Source organism: Mandrillus leucophaeus, unplaced genomic scaffold, assembly GCF_000951045.1.
Source record: "Mandrillus leucophaeus isolate KB7577 unplaced genomic scaffold, Mleu.le_1.0 Scaffold165, whole genome shotgun sequence".
Classification (NCBI taxonomy): Eukaryota; Metazoa; Chordata; class Mammalia; order Primates; family Cercopithecidae; genus Mandrillus; species Mandrillus leucophaeus.
The window spans coordinates 1,487,893-1,505,260 of record NW_012101643.1 but is presented as its reverse complement, the minus strand read 5'-3'; the positions used below and the strand labels follow the sequence as shown (position 1 = coordinate 1,505,260).

Here is a 17,368-nt window from a genome sequence, read left to right as displayed (position 1 = left end):
GCTCACGCCTGTAATCCCAGCACTTTGAGAGGCCGAGGCAGGTGGATCACGAGGTCAGGAGTTCAAGACCAGCCTGACCAACATGGTGAAACCCTGTCTCCACTAAAAATACAAAAATTAACCGGGCACGGTGCTGCGTGCCTGTAATCCCAGCTACTCAGGAGCTGAGGCAGGAGAATCGCTTGAACCGGGGAGGCAGAGGTTGCAGTGAGCCGAGATCGTGCCACCTCACTGCAGCCTGGCCACAGAGCGAGACTCCGTCTCAACAACAACAACAACAACAACAACAAAGTTCAGCAAGGAGAAGAGAGTCAGTAAGGACACTGACAACGTTCAGAGGGAGCCAGAAAGGCTGGACACATTGATGTTAAGAAAGAAGGGAGTTTTAGGAAAAGGGAATTTGGTCAGGGATATGCAATGCCACTGAACCGTTGGAAAGATGAGTTGTAAAGTGTGATTTTGCTGCGCAGTGAAAAGCAGCTTTGTTCCTGCGGATGGAGAGTGCCTGGAAAGCTAAGTAATCCGGGAAAGATTTGAGTATCTCCTGGGTATGAGGTATTAGAGGCCTGAAAATACGGGCCTGAGCAAGGCATCGGGTATTCGGTGGAGCCATGAGTGGGGGACTTCAAGACGTCCTCAGAGACGGGGAAAGGAGGCCAGTGTGGAGCCAGTCATAAATGGCTTGTAGGTCATGAGAGCAGCAAAGTTAGAGGAGGAAATATTTGATACTCTTGTTTGCTGTGAAGTAGGAGGAATGGCTGTTTTCTGGGAGTGCTGGTACAGTAGGAACTTGGAGGAAACAGAAGCTTTGAAATAGCTACCTTGAAAAACAGGAGAAGGAGCCAGTTAAAGGCATGCCAGATCTTGCTAAGTTTTGAAGTCCAAAATGCAATAGTTGCCTGTGGAAATCTGCCATATCATCTCAGTACTTTCTTTGAATATAATCCATTTTTTATGTGTACTTCTCCAGCTCTCAGTTTGCCAACTAATGTGGAAGATGTTTGTCCAAATATACCGTCTTTGGAGAAACTCATGGAAGAAATCGTGGAATTAGCTGAGTCCGGCATTCGCTACACTCAAATGCCACATGTCATGGAAGTCATACTGCCCATGCTTTGCAGCTACATGTCTCGTTGGTGGGAGCATGGGCCTGAGAACAATCCAGAACGGGCCGAGATGTGCTGCACAGCCCTGAACTCAGAGCACATGAACACACTTCTAGGGAACATATTGAAAATCATATATAATAACTTGGGGATTGATGAGGGAGCCTGGATGAAGAGGCTAGCAGGTAAGAATCAGAAGAAGACACTGTACCGCTTAAATCTGTTTTATTTCCAAAAGAATTTTAAATATATAAACTAGAATTTTCCCATCACGATTTTTATTAATATTTTCTTTACTCAAAAATAGCATTATTTGTCATGCTGTTGTTTAATGTAGATAAAAACAGGCATTGGGTTTATTTTAAATAGTTACTACTTTTAAGTAAATATTTTTCTGACTTGTCAGTCTCTGTAAGATTAATCAATAAACACAGCAGGAAAAACTAATGAGTCTATAGCCAGAGACAAAAATAAAACGTTCAACTTTTAGCAGTCCACTTTTAGCCATCTGTGGCTAAACCAAAAAATGGGTAAACCAAAAAAATGTAGTCTAATATCTACAATTATTGCATTATTTATATTGAAAAGCAATCTAAGTATCCAATAACTAGAATATGGCTAAATAAGGTGTGTACGTCTACATGCCAGAATATTATGTCATCTTTAAATGTTAAAGTTCCAACAATGTTTTATGCCCTGGAAATCCTCATATTATGAAGGGCAAAATGAAGAGGTTTTAAAACAATGAATTCAGAATGTTATGTGTGTAATATATATGTATATTAATGTATCTACTGATGAAAACTCCAAAGAAATGCAGCAATGACGTATTAATTTGGATAGATGATTATGGTTGACTTTAACTTTTCTCTTGTGTACTTTTCCCCTATGAATATATGTTACCTTCAGGGAAAAAATAGTTTTAAAAAATGGCCTAATCAAGTTTAGAACTATTACTAATAACTATGGTTATTGTTAAGTAAGAGAGCAGTGTTCCATGTAATCTAACTCTTCCATTGGGCCAAGGATGGGGATAGTTAAAATGAGATAACTGCATATAGTCTCATGTAGTAATTATGTAGCAGAGCTTGTTCCTATTCTAAGGGTTAGGGGAAACTTTTCCATTTGGGGATTTTATTTATTGTGTGAAAATGATTTCCAAAATGACTGAAAATCTTTTTTTCCATTCTAAATTAGCTATCAATCTATTCTAAAAACAAGGAAGATCATTGAATTCAACTTAGTAATCATTTTTTTGTAATAGCAACTATGCAATTAGAGCTTGGACTAGAAAAATGGCTGAGGCATGAGCTGTACCCTTAAGGAAGTCATGTGCTGGAGAAGGAGGCTTTAATCATGTTGCAATTATAATTATAATCTCTCATCATTTTAATGAATGGTTATACAGAGCAGAATACTAATGTCTGTCTTTAAACAGTGTTTTCCCAGCCTATAATAAATAAAGTGAAACCTCAGCTCTTGAAAACTCATTTCTTGCCATTAATGGAGAAACTCAAGAAAAAGGCAGCCATGGTGGTGTCTGAGGAAGACCACCTGAAAGCCGAGGCCAGGGGGGACATGTCAGAGGCTGAACTCCTCATCCTAGATGAGTTCACCACGCTGGCCAGAGATCTCTATGCCTTCTACCCTCTCTTGATTAGATTTGTGGACTATAACAGGTATGATCAAAAGTAATTTAGTAATTTCCCCAATTCAGTGATAACCTTTCTTGGCTCACATGTCCTTCTTGAATCGCTTCATTCACTATTTGGCCATGAGCTTGTTGGTAATGATAACATAATTAATTGTTTATAGGTAAGTTAATTTTCGGCTTAAAATTAAAACGTCTTAAAATCAAAGTTGGTCATTTCATTCTGATTTGGCATGTAAAAGTTAACAGTTTGACAGTTATGATGTTTAAATTTTTTTTTAATGTTACAGCTCTATGCTGAAACCACCATGAGCTCTGTGGTCAGTACATTTAACTTTAGGAGGGTGATTTTTTTTAAAATTAACTTTAAGGAGTAGCTGTGAAACCGCTTTATTTATTATGTGATCCAGGGCAAAGTGGCTGAAGGAGCCTAACCCGGAAGCAGAGGAGCTCTTCCGCATGGTGGCAGAAGTGTTTATCTACTGGTCGAAATCCCATGTGAGTGTGAAAACATTGACAGATCACACCTACTGTTTGGTAGGCACCTGCCTACTTGCCTCCTAGATTTCATGTAACAGTTGAGGAGAGAGGATAGGTTCCCCTGAGGAGTTTGAGGGAATATAAACCCTCTTTTGGGTTTTGCAATTTATCTTCTTAAAAAAATCACAGGAATTTTTAATTGCACTCCATAAACATATTTTCAATTTGCCCCTAAATTTTAGACTAATATTGACGTTACATTAAGATGTACTATTTTTACTATTTAGCTTTCCCTATCTCTTGGCATTCTGTTCTCTTAATATGCAGTACTCAGTTTGAGATGTGCTTAAATAGACTAGCGATTTCCAACAATAACACACACTCATATTACTTGTAAAGGTACTGCTTCCATAAATTTGTTTTATCTTCACACACTTTACATCTACAGGAATTTAGTTTGGCTCACATTTTAGAATCTGTTGGCTTTTAAAATAAAGCTTCTTTCTACTGACAATCCTATTGATAGAATTTCTAAAGGACATATTTGGTGAATTTTCACTATTTTGTATAGTGCAAGTGGAACTATACATTTTTAAATCTGGAAAAGATTTTAACCATAAGAATTGTATAATATTCTATCATAAGAATTGTGTAGTATTCTATCATTTATTTTCAGTAACTAGCAGAATATAGGTAATTCAGCATTGATGATTATCCTGAATTATTTTAAAAGTTTAGAATTTTTATATCTATTATAATTCTATGTCACTCTGTAAATGGGAGACAGAAAATAAAAATAAAAATTTCAACCTCAGTTTTATCATCTGAGCTATCTTACCAGTTTACTTCATCAGACTGCAAAATATTATGTGTTCAAATCAAATTACTTTGAACACATTATTTTTAAATAAAGTATTCACATTTAATATTTGGGATAATAAATATTATTTATTGCCTATATCTGAGGAGTCTGTCAAACTTAATAGGAAACTTTATATAAAAACATACATAAAAACAATCACTCAGAAAGGATATATGAAATAATGATTTCTTAACATGCAAATTTGTATCTTCACAAGGATATAAATTTATTTATCCTGTGTAACTCACGTTTGGGGGATGCAATAGATCATCCAAGGTATTATGAAGGAAAATTCAAAATCCACTCTAAAAAGATAAATAGATTAGATATGTAGATAGACAGACTGATAGATAGATAGATATGCATGCCCAGTGACAGGTGGGAACATTGCTTGACTTCAGGAGTTTGAGGCTACAGTGCCCTATCATTGCAAGCTGCATCCCAGCCTGGGTGACAGAGCCAGACCCTATCCCTAAATACATACATGAATGAATGAATAAATAAATAAATTCCAGAAGAAATCAGTCCATTTTGAGTTGCCAAAGAACAAAGATGAATTTTTGCTTTTTGCCTCTTGTTTTTCCTGTTGGGTTACTTCACCTAGAATGCCTAATGGGAAAATAGGGGGATACCAGGAAAAAATTACTAAAAACTGCATATTTTTGCGGGCCGCAGTGACTCATGCCTGTAATGCCAGCACTTTGGGAGGCCGAGGCAGGCGGATCACGAGGTCAGGAAATTGAGACCATCCTGGTTAACACAGTGAAACCCCGTCTCTACTAAAAATACAAAAATTAGCCGGGCGTGGCAGCGTGCGCCTGTAATCCCAGCTGCTGGGGAGGCTAAGGCAGGAGAATGGTGTGAACCTGGGAGGCGGAGCTTGCGGTGAGCCGAGGCTGCGCCACTGCACTCCAGCCTGGGCGACAGAGCAAGACTCTTTCTCAAAAAAAAAAACAAAAACAAAAACAAACAAACAAAAAAAACTGTATATTTTTATTTGAAGAACTGCAAATCTTCAGCTTCCTCAATCAGTAAAATGCCGAAGAAGTGTCTTTAGATTTAGGTACAAGATTAAAGTTTGGAACAAGAGTATTTATCATAATCAGTAGGTTTTCAGATGAACGTCTAATCATACTTTCAAGAATAAGCAAAAATATCTGAATATGTACTTTTGAATCTCATGGGCATATATTAATATAAACATAAATTGGCTAATGTGTTATGTTTTTCCCCAAATATTAAAGATAAATTGATTTTGCCAGTCTTTTTATGTTCCCAAATTAAAAGGGAATAAAAAATGATATGGTATTTTAAAAAGAGGTAAAAAATCTGACAGAATAGAAAGTTACATCATAGTTCTATGCGTCCTTGGAAAGTCTAGGTTAATTAATCTTAGGAATCAGTATATGCCTTTCACCAGCTAATCAGGGGTTTGAATATTCATGCTACTCCTTGGTAAACGTGTGATCTTGCAATTACATTTTCTGAACCTTAGTTTTCCCATCTTTGCAATGTGCATATTCATATCTAGTTCACAGAACTGTTGCTCCCAGCCAAGTACCCTCATTAGATACTCAAGAAATACTTGTATCCTTTTTTGATGTTTCTTATATATCAAATTAATACTTATCACTGTAAAAGCTTGCAGGTTCTGTGTAACCTCTAATTACAAAGACTTCTTTAAGTGGTTTTAACTGAAATTTCCTTTGCAACTTCTCAGAATTTCAAAAGAGAAGAGCAGAACTTCGTTGTACAGAATGAAATCAACAATATGTCTTTCCTTATTACTGATACCAAGTCCAAGATGTCCAAGGTATGACTATAAACTGTTTCACTCTTCTAGAAAATATCCGAATGTGACTTTCATGAATTGACTTTTTTTTTTTTTTTAGATTTTCAAAGATTTGTAACTGGAATCTGATAGATTTGGTAATGTTATAAATTGGTTAAAACACGCAAGCTGTTTTAAGGTTACCGGAATTTGTTTGAATCAGGTGTGGTTAAGACATGCAGACGGGAAATGACTGTCATGAAGGAAGACATTTCTACTGACAGATCCCTGGAAACAGGAGGCATGCCATGCCAAGCAGGGCCGTTGGGGAGGGGTCAGGGATGGTCAGGAGGCAGAGAAAGCAAGGAGAAGACGTGGGTGAGAGCTTGCCTCATGGTCTCCACTGGAAGGAATGGACAAGGCATGGCAAATGGGTTTCTGATTGGCTAATTTGAATAATTTTCAGGGGCTCCACATCAGAGAGGCTGTTCTTGGTTGCCTGGTACCTAGTCCCAGAGTAATTAGGGCAGGTGGATAGTAGCCCAGAGTATAAGAGCCCCATGGGGGAGGTGGGGGTCGTTGTGGGCTCTGGATTAATTTGTGTACAAAAAGCAAGCTCCCCGGACCAAGGAACCCATTTCCTTCTCTAGGAATTGCCTAACTATGGGAGGGACTGCTATCTCCCCAAGATTAGCAATTCTCCAAGATGTCAGAGCAACAGAATAAAGACATTCTTCACACATATGCACACACCACACCCCACTCGCAAAATTATCAGTCAGTATAATGTGTGTTTAACGCGTCAACACTATGTATCCATCAAGTGTGAATATTTGTGTGCTTATGTGTACCAAATAAACAGACCTCAAAATAAATTCGCTGCATTATTTAAAAGCCACATGGACGAATTCCAGGTTCTCACACATGAAGTGGGAAGTATCTTTCTAGATTTTTGTTTTCTCTATCGTATTGGGGAGGGGAGGAGCTTCCATTTACAGCATGTTTAAAGGGCTTTGTATATGTAATTCCTGCTAAATGAGAAATAAATATATTACATGTGGTGATATTTGGCAGCCAAATGGCCAAAGATCCAAAAATGAGTGGTACTCAGGCAGAGGAAATTAGCCTCTACTGACTCAATACATTCTGGCAACAGAGTAGCTTGGGTACACCCACTCCACTGACCTCCAGAAGTCACCGGATCCTCAGGCCTGCTCTGCGATCTGCCACCAGGGAAATAGAATGGCATTGCTTGATAGGCCTAGTCTTGTTTAGAGTTTTGAATGCCATGTGTTTGACCTGACAGCACATGAACTAGAAGCTAATGCCAGGAGAAGTCTGTGTATTCCTGTACAGACATCCTTTTCCTTCTTTTCCATCAGTCGAGTCCAGTGATTCTCAAAGATGCTCTCAAAGCACTGCACATTGTAGAACGTAGAGTGAGACATCCATAAACATTGGCTAATAGTAACACAGTTTAGTCTTATTTGCAAGAAGAAAAAAGGGAAGTAATGGGTAAGAGCCTCTTAATTTTAACATTTCTGACCCACAAATTTTCTCAAACTAAAAAATTGAATTTTTTTTTTTTTAAGTATATGACTTATAGTACTCTGAGACAAAACGTATAGAAAATGATAGTAATTCTCAGGGCTTTGGGAGGTTGAGGTGGGAGGACTGCTTGAGGCCAAGAGTTCGAGACCAGCCTGGGCAACATAGTAAGACCCTATCTCTACAAAATATGTTAAAAAATTAGCCAGGTGTGATGGCACACACCTGTAGTTCTAGCCACTTAAGGAGGCGGAGGTGTGATTGTTGCTTGAGCCCAGGAGTTCAAGGCTGCAGTGAGCTATGATCACATCATTGTATTCCAAGTGGGGCCACAGAGTGAGACCATCTTTATAAAAAAAGAAAGAAAGAAAGAAAATAATAGTAATAACGTTGAAATTTTTAGAAATTACTGATTATACTTAGCCTCTTTATTTTTAGAAGTTTAAAAAAATCATTTGTAATTTTATATCATGTAGGTATAATACACTTTTTTTTTGCTTGAAATAATGTTTCTAGTTCAAACAATAGAGTCAACACGTTCATGTTTTATATCGTTGTGCTCAAGAAATCATGATGTCCACAGGTTTCAGTATGTGGACAGATCTGAGAGTAATTATGTCTGCCATAGAAGCACAGGAACTGCAGTTTTTCAGCATTATTGGGGGCTCTGCTGAACCTGGATGGCATGAAGGACCCAAGCCTAGTGCCGAGAGTGGTTAACAGGAGGATTGCCGTAGGTGTTACCTATGAGGCGGAGTGGATGCAGAATTGTTTCCCCCATAATGCTGAGAAGGGAGAGATGCCAAGTGCTTCAGGGATTCTTGTAACAAGATCTCAAACCATCTGCCTGAGGCATCAAAGCAGCAGAGAGAGCCACCCTGCAGAGTTCTCAAGGAAAAAGGAACTCCTTTCAAACAGTTTTAGACCAAATGCAAGTAGAAACAGGAACCAGAGGACAAGTGGTTCCTATCAGTCTTCAGCCAGTCACTCAAGCAAGGGATAATCACTGTTTGTATGCAGTGCCAGTTCCAAAACTATTTTCTAAATAGAAAATAGATTGAAGCCAGCAGGCCAGTCTAGAATATGGTGATCCGGGAGAAGGGACCTCATTTTGACATAGAGCAAAAGGTACATAGCTCACAAGGCAGAGAGAGGCCAGTGCATAGAAAATTGGCCATAAGGAAAGAAAGTGACCACCTATGTGTGGCATGGAAACCCTCAGGGATATGTGTAATGGTGGTGATCACTGTGAAAAGTGGACCTTAGTTGACTTTTACTCAGTGTGTCAGTTTGCATATGACAGAGCTATATGTATTATGATGCAAAAGTAACCCCGGTGTTTGCTATTACTTTCAATGGCAAACACTGTGATTACTTTTGCACCAACAGAATAGCATATGACTGCTTTCTCTACAGCGAAGCCTTTCTCTTTCTGCTTTCCCATGTGCCCCCTTAGCCCTTGGTTTCTCCTAGCAGGGCACGTGGCCCCTTGTTCTGCAGCCCATCTGTGACTTAGATATCTGTCCCTCAAGGGCAGGAAACAGATGTCATTCACTTGGTAACTCTAAAGCTCAATGCAGTGCTTGGTGCCTAGTAGCTACCTAATTAATATGGATGAAATAAAATTTGATTTTAAAGAATTTATAAATGTGGTCATTGGGCTTTAAAAAAATGTATCTTATTTTACTTTGCATTTACTGACTCACTGTTGCAGTGGTACGAAATCCACAGTGGCACCACATTATATGGCTAGCATTGCTGAAATTTGTAATAACATGTTTGAAATTTTCCTAACTTGTCTTATGAAACTTGGGGTTTTTGTAACTTATTTTAAAAAACATAGACCAGGCCAGGCACGGTGGCTCACACCTGTAATCCCAGCACTTTGGGAGGCCGAGGCAGTCAGATCACCTGAGGTCAGGAGTTTGAGACCAGCGTGGCCAATGTGGTGAAACCCCGTCTCTACTAGAAATATGAAAAATTAACCTGGCGTAGTGGCGGGCACCTGTAATTCCAGCCACTCAGGAGGTCGAGACAGGAGAATCGCTTGAACCCAGGAGGTGGAGGTTGCAGTGAGCCGAGATTATGCCATTGCACTCTAGCCTGGACAACAAGAGTGAAACTCCGTCTCAAAAAAAAAAAAAACAAAAAAAAAAACAACCAGATAGATAGATAGATAGAGAGATAGAGAGATAGATAGATAGCATTGATAGATAGTGTTTATTACAGGTTCTCTGTGTTTATTTGTGGGTGTGAGAAAAGGTGGGTTTTGCCTGTTGCATTACACAATTGTACTCTATTTTTTTCTTAAGATTTCCTTTCCTGTCGAAATATAATCACAGGCCTTGGACATTTAAAGCTAGGCTCATTTTTATAATTACTATATCTAAAATACAAAAAGGTATCTTTTTGTGGGTTTTTTTTTTTTTTTGTAGGCTATTTCATTGTAGGAATATTAGAACATTTTTTGTAAGTTCCCACAGAAAGGTCCTGTGAAACCGATTAAAACTGTGCTTCCCGTTCATAATGTGGTAAAGGAGAGAACTTGGTTTTCACAGGGAGATCAGCCTGGAGTGCTGACTCTGCCACTTCATAATCCCTTCACTCATCTTAAACCTCATTGTTGGTAGCAGCAAAATGTTTGTCATGTTGCTTACCTTGATGGAGGCTTGTAAACATCAGAATAATGTGTGTATTGTGCCTCGCAGATTGTAGGCATGCAACAAATTTTAACAGATATGAATTGTAGTAACAAATTGATAAAGTTAAAGTGCAACTGGATATCTAACAATCGTATAGTTAATAAGTACTTAGAAAACATATGAGACAAAGAAACTGATAAGATAGTCAAAGATGTCAGAGGTAAGTGAAGATTTGAATAGGTATTGAAAAATGAGTCTTTTCTAGATGGGTCATGAGGAGAGAGGGTGGTGGAGCCTGCTACTATCCCATTTTATGCAACCATAGCACTGCTTTTGTTCAAATCTAATAGTATCTTTGAAAAAGAGTCTGTTTGATGTCTTTCTTATTTTCCTGGTCCACTATTAAATTTAAGGCTATTTTATGTGAAATCGTTACAATCATATTTGTATGTTTGTGGGTGTGTGAGAGAGATGAGGCAGAAGCAGAGGTTGATTGATTGATTGATTGATTGATTTAAGAAAGGGCTCAGGTGGCCAGACGCGGTGGCTCACACCTGTTATCCCAGCACTTTGGGAGGCCAAAGCAGGTGGATCACGAGGTCAGGAGTTCAAGACCAGTCTGGCCAAGATGGTGAAACCCCATCTCTACTAAAAATACAAAAAAATTTAGCCGGGCATGGTGGTGGGCACCTGTAATCCCAGCTACTTGGGAGGCTGAGGCAGAGAATTGCTTAAACCCAGGAGGCGGACACTGCAGTGAGCCCAGATCGCACCACTGCACTCCAGCCTGGTAACAGAGCAAGACTCTGTCTCAAAAAAAAAAAAAAAAGAAAAAAGAAAAAGCACTCAGGTGATTGATTTAAGAAAGGGCTCAGGTTATCCCACTTTCCTTCTTAAATATGCCCACATATGGGCCATGTTATTACATCTTCATAACTGATCCAAATGCTCAGATTGAAAATGAAAAAGTGTGCAAATTCATTAGCTTTGGCAGCTCTGTTTAAATTATCAAGCTGCTCCTATGAGCAAGGCACAGTGCTTGGCTTTGAATACAGAGAAAGGACAAAACAGGTTTGGCAGCTGCCCCAAAGGAGCTACATAGTTTGGCGAGGAAATAGGCACTAAACAAATGAACAAAAAATACCCAATATGTGTGTACAGAAGGGTATTTTATTGCTTATAGATTTAATTTCTTCATATTAACAGTGATATCACCCATAAATATTCAAATATTTACTACTCTTTCCAGTTCTAGATTTCTTCTCGGGTGGAAAGCAAAATTATTGTTTGTGTATAAGTAGGAATTCATTTGCCTAGTATTACTCAAAATTGAGTAATTTGTAGATGCATTTAGTGTTGATTATTTTTATTATAAGCTCACAAATATTTATAAATATTAAACCAGATATAAGCTCCGTCTGCCTCTACGACCATAAAACCAAAAGAACTTTCCAGGTTAAAATCAATGAAAACTCTAACACCAACAAATTTAGACTAGGAAAACTCCAAACCAATACAATTTAGACTACACTGGGGATGTTGCTTTGCTGAAACTAAATTACTAGTATTGGATAGAAGTATGTTTGTATAATTTGTATCAATTTGCTTAATTTTTCGGATAGTGGTTCTTCATTTGGGTAATTATTTTTATCATTTTAGTTATGTTGTCGTTTGAACAAAGAGCCCATTTTAAATGACTGATCCATTTTTTAATGAATTAATCAACTTAACAGTACAAATTATTCATCATGTTTTTCCTAATAAACTTAGAATAATCTCTTACAAGTTGGTACATATAAAAATGGGATTCATACAATAAGCACATCTTTTTGGAACAGAAGTGTGATTCTTACTGCTATGGTTCAGGAAATTATAGGTTTAACATATCAATATATAGTATAATTATTACACAATAAATTTTATAACGTAATACAGAAGCTACCATTGCTGTATGGTGACTTACTTGTTTCACTACTTTTGCTGTCCTAAAAATATCTTTCAACCTCATGCTATGATATATTTTACCTTCTGTTAAGTAAAACAGATCATTTGTATATTAAATTCTGTTTTGTTTTTTTCTCAGTAGCCCAAGACTATTACAATGTATTTATATTTGTAAATATTAAAACATTTTTCTTTATCATTTCGTTATCATGGAACTATGTTGCAAGTTTGAATTCCTGCTACCAAATATTCGACATGCACAAATAAGTGGATGTGGCACAATTATTTTCATTTTGACATTAGAACATGCCCTCTTGATAGAATACTCATTACCCAGTGAAAGTTAGACTCTGTCATTTAAGGTGACCCTGTGTTGCTAGCATAAGCCTCAAAAACATCATGAGAGAGCCCTTGAGTAACATGGCAGTATTCAATTGTAAACTGGTTATCCAGATAGTCCTGAGTATTTATGAAACTCCGATGAGTATATTACTTCTATTTCTATTAGACAGGGACTGAGGCTCTAAGAAGACAAGTTTGCAGACTGTATAAAAGAAAAATGCATTTTGTAATTGTTCTAAATATATTAGATCTCACACACACACACACACATACACACACCATATACATGTACACATATTTCAAAGCAAGCATTTGTCAAAGGAAAAATAAGCCCTTTATTCTTATATTTCTTTCTTAAGCATTGAAAATTAGAAAGCACACAACATCTGAAATTACTATAGCATTTTTATATATTTATCTGCTTCCCTAAAATTACAATTTTCATTCTTCTTCTAAAAATTACATGGGAATGCATATCAGTGAATTATAATAGGAATCTGAGGGCAGGACTTAAAATTAGCAAAAGGTGCTAAGATGGGAAGAGAAAAATTATTTTCAAGACAGGAAGATTTTCAAAACTAGGGAGCAGCAGAAAATGAGGAAGGCGAAGTGACAAGTTAGAGAAGAGTCGTAGTGGTTCTACATGTGAGGGAAGCAGGTTCAGATCCCAGCACTTCTCTTGTTCCACAGGCAGCTGTTTCTGATCAGGAAAGGAAGAAAATGAAGCGCAAAGGAGATCGGTATTCCATGCAGACCTCCCTGATTGTAGCAGCTCTGAAGCGCTTACTGCCCATTGGGTTGAACATCTGTGCCCCAGGGGACCAGGAGCTCATTGCTCTAGCCAAAAATCGATTTAGCCTGGTAAGTCTCCTTTTCATCCCAGCAGTAATGATCGTCTGACCTCCAGACTCCCAGTGTTTGATTCCTTTGTCTCACTGCCCTGTGTCAATATTTCGTTTGCATGACATGTTTTATTAAGCAGGTTTTCTAGACAGGTCCCAAGACTCAAACATAAAGGCGGCTTCTTTTTTTTTTTTTTTTTTTTTTTTTTTTTTTTTTTTTTTTTTGAGGCTGTTTTTATTTCTAAGTTATGTTAATCACCTCTGGGGCACATTCAAGAACCAAACAGAAAAGATACAAACCAATCTCCGCTAGTGAAAAAAATGGATTTCATATAAACTTCTATAGAAAGTTTGTGATGAGAAGTATATTCAAATTTATGAAGGGTGATTTTTCAATATTAGAAGCGTAATATATTGTGCCAACTGTGGGTAGATAAGGTGTTGACTTTTAAATCAGCTGCTGTTCTCCTCTGCAAGATTTAAGTTCTCAAGATTTTACAGTGTCCTCTAAGTTTCTGTTCTTCATAGCTATGCAAATGAGGATGCAGTATTTTGCACACTGGAATTTCTATTTTATATTTATGTAAATTGGAGGACATAGTCTGCATTCCACATTGAATCACTGAAGCTCGTCACTGTACGTGCAGCATTTGATATTCTAAAATGAGTGCATTGAGGGGAAGCTGTGGGAGTGGGCTGCATCACGCAGCTCTATTGGCAGTTCTCTAGAGTTTCATTCTCAGTTGCATTTCCCTCACTATTACTAGGTCATGGAGGATGTTATTAAGGGCTAAACTGACTTTGTGGAGATTTGGAAGAATACTGGAGATATACTTCTATTTCAGTCCAAGAAAACCCCCTTCTTGTTATGAATTGGAAACTTGATTCCATTGAATTTTAATGTCCTTACTGTGGAGGTAAAGCAGGTCATTACCTTGCTTCTGGCTACGGCAGTCTCAAGAAATTATTTCAATAATTACATGCCAAATTTGTGGCATGTAATTTTATAAAGGTGTTTCTTAGACATATACTATTTCAAAAAAGGTTTGGATTGTTTCTATTGACTTGTGACAGTTGATGCAATATAAGACTCCTTTTAGGTAACATATATTTCTTGACAGAAAGATACTGAGGATGAAGTACGAGATATAATCCGCAGCAATATTCATTTACAAGGCAAGGTAAGCCAAGTTTTATTCTTAAGCCACATTTACTATTTATACATTAGTTAATCTCTCTTTAAAATAGTACTACAAATAATGTTACTTTAAACATTAAGGTAATGGACGTATTTTAATTAGTCATTATCCTACTTGCAAAGCCTTTTCTATTAAAAATTCTAAAGATAATAAATGATATATTTTTAAAGAAAATTACCAGAGATGGTCAAATTTTGGAAAAAATATATATCACCAGTTGAAATACAGATTGGATGTATTCTTTTGATAGATGGGTTTTAGGGTCTTTTGGACACAGACAGGTGTCTATAACAAAATGTTGGCTAGGCACAGAGGCTCACACCTGTAATCCCAACACTTTGGGAGGCCGAGGCAGGTGGATCACTTGATCCCAAGTGTTTAAAATCAGCCTGGACAACATGGCAAAACCCCATCTCTACAAAAAATACGAAAATTAGCTGGGTGGTTACACACACCTGTAGTCCCAGCTACTTGAGAGGCTGAGGTGGGAGGATAGCTTGAGCCTGGGAGGCGAAGGTTGCAGTGAGCCAAGATCATGCCACTGCACTCCAGCCTAGGCAACAAAGGGAAACCCTGTCTCAAAAAACAAAAAATTTACATGAAGTGATCAGTAATTAAATATATATATATATTAAGAGTCATTAGTCTATAGGTGAATCAGGCCATTCTTGCATTGCTATATAGAAATATGAGACTGGGTAATTTATGAAGAGAAGAGGTTTAATTGAGTCACGGTTCTGCAGGCTGTACAGAAAGTGTAACATGGGCATCTGCCTTTGGGGAGGCTCCAGGAAGCTTACAATCATGGCAGATGGTGAAAGAGAGGCAGGCATCTCACCTGGCAGGAGCAGGAACAAGAGCAGTGAGGAGGGAGGTGACACACACTTAACCAGATCTCACGGTCTCAAGGACAGCACCAAGGGGATGCTGCTAAGCCACTCATGAAAAATTTGCCCCATGATCCACTCGGCGCCCACCAGGCCCCATCTCCAATACTGAGGATTGCATTTCAACATAAGATTTGGGCAGGGACACAGATCCAAACTATATCAAAAGGCTATATCGAGATTTGCAGCAATAGGAATAAATGAGTTTCCCTAAAGAGAAGAGAAGAGTGTACATTTAGAATAAAAACATGGATGGAAATCTATATAACACCTACTTTTTAATGGTGGGTGAAAGAATTGTTAGAAGTAGTTTCGGCAATCCAGTGACCATTTACTATTATTTGGAAATTCTTGTATATCAGTGAATAAATTATTCATTTATTTATAAAACCTGTGATGCAGTTTTAAAAGTCAAGCTGGTATTTTGACTCAGCCTGTTGTCTTCTACTCTGGTGTCCCTTCTCAGGATTTTTTTAAATTATGAAAATATGCGAATGTCAAAAAGTAGCAACAACAATATAATATATGCCTTTCTGGGTATTAAAATGTCTCTTTTCAAAGATCCAAATCAAATTCTTTTTAAATTAGCATTTTAAAGAATAATATAAAGGTGAGACATGCCTTTACCATATTCACAATGCACAAGTATTTATTTAGAGCAAATTTCATGTGAAATTTGATGTGTACTCAGTTGTTTACTAACAATTCTTTTAGAGTGAGATTAATTACTATTAGAGTATGATCTCTTTTCAGATAGCCAGAATAATTTGAACATTTTTTTAAAAGCTTATAAAGCCTCTATTGGAACTTCAGAAGAAGAGTTTACACTACAAACATTTTTCCTCTTTAGGGAGAGACGTTAAATGTTTTTACGTACATGGGTATTTGAGAAGATCAAGTACCCCATGAAAGGGTGCTAGAGATCCCCAGGGGACCCTGGACCACACTTGGAGCACCATTATCTAGTTCAACAGTTACTGAGTTAGTGACAGAGAGTGCTCAGTACCTCTTAGGAGGAGTCTGGCGCAATCTCAAGAAATGATCAAATAAGGGGGTTTATGATTATAAGCAGAAAAAGGTTTGTCCATTATATTCTAAAGGTCACTTGTAAGAATACTTTGCACAGTTTAGATGACATGTTAGGGAGAGAGGAAGAAGGAAGAGAGCAAAAAAGGAAACATTGATCGTCAATATTTCACCTCCAAATGAATAAGGCCTGAAAATAAAGAGGTAATGAATAAATATTCATCTTGTCATTTTATTCTACACTCTCTTACACTAGGAGTTGGGCAGGCATATTGAGATACACAGATTTTCAAAAAATGAATTTTTTTTATTCCTAACTTCTTGAATACATTGTCTTGAAATTATAGGGCTATTCATCCTGAGGCCAGAGGAGTAATTTTATGTTAGAATAAAGATTCTACTTTATTAATTATGTTTATGTATTAAATAGAACTAAGAGTACAGATTAAAACCTGTATCAAACATAGTCCTCAGACTTAAAAAGTATACGGATGAAAACATTTTATTTTATCAAAGGATAAGTAGTCTTTACAAGTCATTTATATACAGAGCTCTATCTGTCTGTGTTTGCCTGTAGATGAAAGTTATTTTTGACATTTTGAACTATGCACTCTCAGTCTGGGAGTTGTGAATTTTTGGATGTTTTCTATGTCTGCTTCAAAACATTCAGTCTCCCATAATGGAGATTCTAAAGTGGAAGAAAAGACACGGGGATTGCTTTGTCCGTTTTGTTTGTTTGTTTGTTTTTTGTTTTTTGAGATGGAGTCTCACTCTGTCAGCCAGGTTGGAGGGCAGTGGCGTAATCTTGGTTCACTGCAACCTCTGCCTTCCTGGGTTCAAGCGATTCTCCTGCCTCAGCCTCCCGAGTAGCTGTGATTACAGGCGTACACCACCATGCCCAGCTAACATTTTGTATTTTTAATCAAGAAGAGGTTTCACCATGTTGGCCAGGCTGGTCTCAAACTCCTGACCTCAAGTAATCCACCCGCCTTGGCCTCCCAAAGTGCTGGGATTACAGGTGTGAGCCACTGTGCCTGGCTGCTTTGTCCATTTTTAATAACATACTTA

At 37.6% G+C, this 17,368-nt stretch overlaps 1 protein-coding gene across 1 annotated transcript in view; it reads left to right on the top strand.

Moving 5' to 3' along the window:
• The window catches only part of RYR2 (ryanodine receptor 2 (cardiac)), a 620,934-nt gene that overhangs the window by 481,787 nt on the left and 121,779 nt on the right, over window positions 1–17,368 (top strand). The window contains 6 exon segments of the mRNA XM_011976391.1: window positions 971–1,291; window positions 2,545–2,785; window positions 3,168–3,255; window positions 5,820–5,912; window positions 13,037–13,207; window positions 14,310–14,369. Of these exon segments, the coding sequence (XP_011831781.1) occupies window positions 971–1,291; window positions 2,545–2,785; window positions 3,168–3,255; window positions 5,820–5,912; window positions 13,037–13,207; window positions 14,310–14,369 (974 nt within the window).